At 47.5% G+C, this 5494-nt stretch overlaps 1 protein-coding gene across 1 annotated transcript in view; it reads right to left on the bottom strand.

The window, feature by feature from the left end:
- Window positions 1-3612: 3612 nt before the first annotated feature.
- Window positions 3613-5494, bottom strand: part of RESP18 (regulated endocrine specific protein 18) — a 5381-nt gene continuing 3499 nt past the window's right edge. The window contains exons 5-6 of the mRNA XM_007445808.1: window positions 5344-5433; window positions 3613-3765 (exon numbers count right to left, since the gene is read on the bottom strand). Coding sequence (XP_007445870.1) covers window positions 3715-3765; window positions 5344-5433 — 141 coding nt within the window. The 3' untranslated portion in view covers window positions 3613-3714. The remainder of the gene's footprint in view (window positions 3766-5343; window positions 5434-5494) is intronic.

Below are 5494 nucleotides of genomic sequence, written 5' to 3'. Positions count from 1 at the left end.
TGAAAAATTTTTTGTAGAAATAATTTAAGGTCTTAGAGGATTTTCATTTACTTCTGCAGATGCCTAAAAGCACTAGCTATCTGATATAACCTTAATACAATTACAAGGACATGCTGCGATCTGAGCAAGGGTAGATTGACTTCCATTTTCCCCTTATTTCTAGAGTTTGCTTCTTGGTCCCAGACAAAAACAGAGAGCAATTTACTCGAATTCTTCCTTTCACAGGCCTGGACACTGACATCTACTACCCTAGCTCCATAGGCTGTCTAAGTCAGCTTTTTGTCTGCTTCTTTTTTTTTTTTTTTTTTTTTTTTTGCGGTATGCGGGCCTCTCACTGTCGTGGCCTCTCCCATTGTGGAGCACAGGCTCCGGACGCGCAGGCTCAGTGGCCATGGCTCACGGGCCCAGCCACTCCGCGTCATGTGGGATCTTCCCGGCCCGGGGCACGAACCCGTGTCCCCTGCATCGGCAGGCAGACTCTCAACCACTGCGCCACCAGGGAAGCCCTCCTTGACGCTTTTAAGAAGATTTTGGATACTTTTCCATCCAGCTTTTAAGGTACATCAGACACCATTTATTGTCCCATTTTGCATCCTTTTGGGTTACCTTTTAATTCTAGCCATTACTGCAGCCACCAGGTAGATGCAGGTGTAATTGGATACCACCTGCCTCACCTGCACTGCAGATCTTTTGTTTTTGGCCTGGGTCCTCTCTGCTACCACAGCATTAGATATCCTTGGGACTCTGCTCAGACATTCTCATGCATGAAAAACCTGGATATGTGAGGAAATTAACATCCTGTAGTGCAACCCTTTATCCAGTGGGAGATGGGCCCATAGATTAAATACTTTCCTTTTCTCTGTCTCAGAGGACAGTTCTGAGGTGCATTGTACATGATGCCTAAGAGAGTCCCCACAAGAACTTACCTCAGTTGCGTATAACTCCTTAATACACCCTTCAATAGCTTTCCAAGCCCTCTGTTTCACCCTTCCCATTCTCTCACTCCTCATCTTGAAATCTAATCCCAATCTACATGACCCCCATGCAAGCCCTTACTTCAGGCTTTGATTTTGGGAGGAATCAGACTAAGACAGGCTGTCTTCAGCAGGCAGAGATAGTATGAATTACATAGTGCACCATTACCAGAAGCAGAAGTTGAGAAAAAAAAATTAGATCTAGGAGATATTGCAGCATACTTAATATATTGATGAAAATAATCAGGCATGCAGGGGAAAAGTAATGATGTAGGAGAGAATTGCTGTTGTGATGTCCTTGAATAGGCTTTTGGCTTTAACCTTTAAGAGTACATCCAGACACTTCCCTGGTGGTGCAGTGGTTAAGAATCCACCTGCCAATTCAGGAGACACAGGTTCGAGCCGTGGTCCGGGAAGATCCCACATGTCGCGGAGCAACTAAGCCCATGCGCCACAACTACCGAGCCTGTGCTCTAGAGCCTACGAGCCACAACCACTGAGCCCACATGCCACAACTACAGCAGCCTGCATGCCTAGAGCCCGTGCTCCACAACAAGAGAAGCCACTGCAATGAGAAGCCTGTACACCACAATGAAGAGTAGCCTCCGCTCGCCGCAACTAGAGAAAGCCCGCACACAGCAACGAAGTCCCAATGCAGCCAAAAATAAAATTTAAAAACAAAAAAGAGTACATCCATTTTCCTTCCCCAGCCAATGCTCCAGATGTCCCTGCTCCATGCGCAGCATCATTATTCACTAAGGCAAAACATCTCTAACAAAAACAAAAATCACCTGTATTAGTTCCCTAGGGCTGCTGTAACAAAGTACCACAAACTGGGGAACTTAAACAATAGAAATGTATTGTCTCACAGTTCTGGAGGCTAGAAGTCTAAAATCAATGTGTTATAAGGGTTTGTTCCTTCTTGGGCTAGAAGGAGCTGTTCCAGGCCTCTCTCTTTGGCTTGTTGGTGGCCATCTTCTCCCTGTATCTCTTCATGTCATCTCCCCTCTATGCATGTCTGTCTCCAAATTTCCCCTTTTTATAAGGATACTAGTCATACTGGATTAGGGCCCACCCGAATGACCTCATCTTAAATTAACTAATTATATCTGTTAACACTCCTATTTCCAAATAAGGTCATGCTCTGAGGTACAAGAGATTAGGACTTCAACTTATGAATTTTAGGGGGGGACAGGATTCAACCCCTAACAGTTGCCAAGGCCTATTAATTCATCCTTCAAGATATCCCTCTTATATGTCCTCTTTCACTCAAGTTCAGGTCCTCGTGTGGCACACTGCACTATTTCAAGAGTCTTTCTAGAATGTTGCCACTTTTCTCCTACTCCCTAACCCATCCTTCTACAGAAATGTGAGATTGTTTTTCTTAAGCTCAGCTTTCATTATGTCACTCCCTTGCTCAACAGACCTTCAATGGCTTCCCATTTTCTATCAAATAATATGATCCAAATCATATAATCTGCCCCTCTACGATAAAAACTCAACTTACCTTCCTTTTAAGAATGCTCATCTTCTTCTCTCCATTTTCTGTCTTGGAAAGAAAGAGGGAATGAATGAGGGGGAAATGTGGGTGAGTAGCAGGGGTTGCCCAATTTAACGAGAACTAGGTACAAATGAATATGACTGGTCTAGTGTTGGGTTTAGGTACATTCCTGAACACAACGAATAGAGGGGGAGAGGGCAAAAACAGCAGCATGACCAAGAATCGGTGCCATCAAGAACTAGTCACTTGGGCTTCCCTGGTGGCGCAGTGGTTCAGAGTCCGCCTGCCGCTGCAGGGGACACGGGTTTGTGCCCCGGTCCGGGAAGATCCCACATGCCGCGGAGCAGGTGGACCCGTGAGCCATGGCTGCTGAGCCTGCGCGTCCGGAGCCTGTGCTCCGCAACGGGAGAGGCCACAGCAGTGAGAGGCCTGCGTACCGCAAAAAAAAAAAAAAAAAAAAAAAAAAAAGAACTAGTCACTTAATTTCTCTGGGTTGCTAAAATGGATGAGATGTGTGGCCAAGTCCCAGTTCTTTAGAGAAACTAAATTTTGATATCTGCCCACATGCTTACACCTCTGATGTATGAGAGTATGAGTATGAGTACCGTGGGAAGTATAAAGCTTTGCAAATAGGACATTCTGGTATTTGGCTGAGCTGAGCATGAGTGATCAGATTACTCCGTCCCTTGTAAGATTTTACGCTACCAGGAGCAAACTGGCAAGAGTCAGCAAAACATTTAATGTGTGTACACTTTGATTACAGCACTTCTATGTTGATTCTTGAGAGCACAAAGAGTGAGAGAGCCCTGGCAGGGGCTGTAATACTGGAGGTGGGAGACCCTCATAAAACAGCAGGGTCCAGGCCTGTCTGACATGGAAGGATGGGCAACTAGATCACACAGCATAGCTGCATGTGTGTAAAGAAGGCTGCCATTCCAGCTGTGGTCCCATCCTCACTTTCCTCACTTCAGGAATGGTCACTGGAAAGAAAACAAGACAGAAGCAGCCTCCGGCAGCAGTGAGGGGCTGTGCTCTCCTCACCGCAACCCTTGTTCTGGTCCCACCTCTCTCACTTTGAAGGCTGTGGCCAGGTCCAGACCCGATCCATCCTGCCTCAGGGCAAGTCACAGAGAGTTTGCATCAAAGTCACTTTAATGATCCAGATTTCGGTCATCCTGGAACTTCCCCTCCAGAGGGCAATGGCGGGGGCACTGGGGCAAAGCAGCTTTGCATTAGGTCTCAATCAGCGACAAGGTTGTGGCCCACAGTGGGGGGCGACTCAAAGAAGCCCTAAAACCAGAAACAAAGGATTGGAAGCCGGCCCTTCCCTCACCTACTCTCCCACAAATGCTTCAGTAACACCCTGATTTGAGTCAGCTCACAGTGACTCAACCCATCGACTGAGTGCCTGTCCCCTTTGCTCCCACACAGAATTCATAGAGTTCTCATCTGCTGATTTTCCTTTGGGCTCAGGCTGGAGAAGAATGGCAGCACCTTGTTTGCTTTCATGAAGGCATGGCAGCAACCGGTCTCTCACAGGTGGGTCTGTCACTTAGCTCTGAGTGTGTGGACCCAGTGACCAACCTAAGCTTAGGAAGCTCAGCTGCCATCTTATGGGAGTAGGAACTGGTTTCCTAGGACAGCGTGAGAGGCTAGAGGCCCCCAGAGGTGCAGGTTGCCCCTGGATGGAGCACATGGCTAGCTGGAGGTGCCGGCTCCGCTGCCACCACCCCAGTCCAAGCCACTTCAGTATCCCCCAGACCAGGATGATCGGCTCTTTACAGGACTCTCTGTTTTCACTCTCGCTTTTCTCACAATCCATCCCTGATACCATTAGAGTGACCTTTTAAAATCGTATCACATTATTACATCCCCATCCTTAAAATTTCATAGTTAACTTGCCACTACCCTTGGAATAAAATCCAAACTTTCACCATGACCTGTGAGCCCCTGTGTGGTCGACCCCGAGCCTACATCTCCAACCTAATCTTGTACCACTGACTTTCCCTCAGTCTTGCTATGGTATCCTTCTGTCAGGGCATTTGTCATTGCGGTGCTCTCTTCCTGGGAGGCCCTTCCTTCATATCTTCCACTGGCTGCCACCTTCTTGTAATTTAGGTCTTAGTTCAAAAAAGGACTTTTGTCAATGTGGAGGAGTCTGATGTTTGGGGCAGCACAACCCACTGCAGTCCCTGAGAGGAAGGGCAGGGACTGTGCAGGGGAAAGGGCTGGGAATCAGGAGACCTGGGTCTAGTCTTAGCTCTGCCATGAACTTGCTGTGCAGCCTTGAGTAAGTTGCTTGACCAGCCTGGGCCCCAATGTCTCATCTTTAGATAGATGGGAATGCTAAATGGGTGTTTTCAATCTGGATTCTGAAGAGTTCAAGCATCCTAGGTAGATAACTCCGAGCCTTGCCCAGTTGACTTGCCCAGGCCACAGAGTAGAGCAAGGTGGGGAAGAGGTGAATGTGAGGGCCGCTGGGCTATGTGTCCCATTCATCCAAAGGAGCTTTGCTATCACTTGCTATATACAAGGGAGTACATGGAGAAAAGGAGGACTTTTTACTTAACATTGAAAACTCTGCAGTTTTCTATGCCTTTGGAAACTCAGTGCCTGTGAATGATCCTATAGATCATTTCATCCTTAGAGACTCCCAGTACCTGCATCACACCCCCCAACCTTTCATATGGATGCCCACAAGTAGTCTGAGAGAGACAGGAAAATGGGGATACTTTTCAATTGGGAAAGATCTTTTCTTCAGCTTCTGTGTTCACACACCAATACCCATTTCCCTCCTTCACACCTGCCTCCCTCATTTAAACAAGTCCTTGGTGATTCCAACTTCCCTAGAAAAAGCGAGCCTCTCACCTTGACAGGGTTGGTCACCTCTCGTTTCAGGGCCTTCGAAACCACTTCGGAGGTAAAGCACTGATCCCTGTTCACCTTGACCATTGGGGCCTGTGACGAGGGAAGCCAGGAGTCAAGAAGGAGGCAGAAAAGGATGACAGGGCCCCAGAGG

The sequence above is a fragment of the Lipotes vexillifer genome, unplaced genomic scaffold (assembly GCF_000442215.2).
Source record: "Lipotes vexillifer unplaced genomic scaffold, Lipotes_vexillifer_v1.1 scaffold965, whole genome shotgun sequence".
NCBI classification, from domain to species: domain Eukaryota; kingdom Metazoa; phylum Chordata; class Mammalia; order Artiodactyla; family Lipotidae; genus Lipotes; species Lipotes vexillifer.
This window is presented reverse-complemented; position numbering and strand designations above follow the sequence as displayed.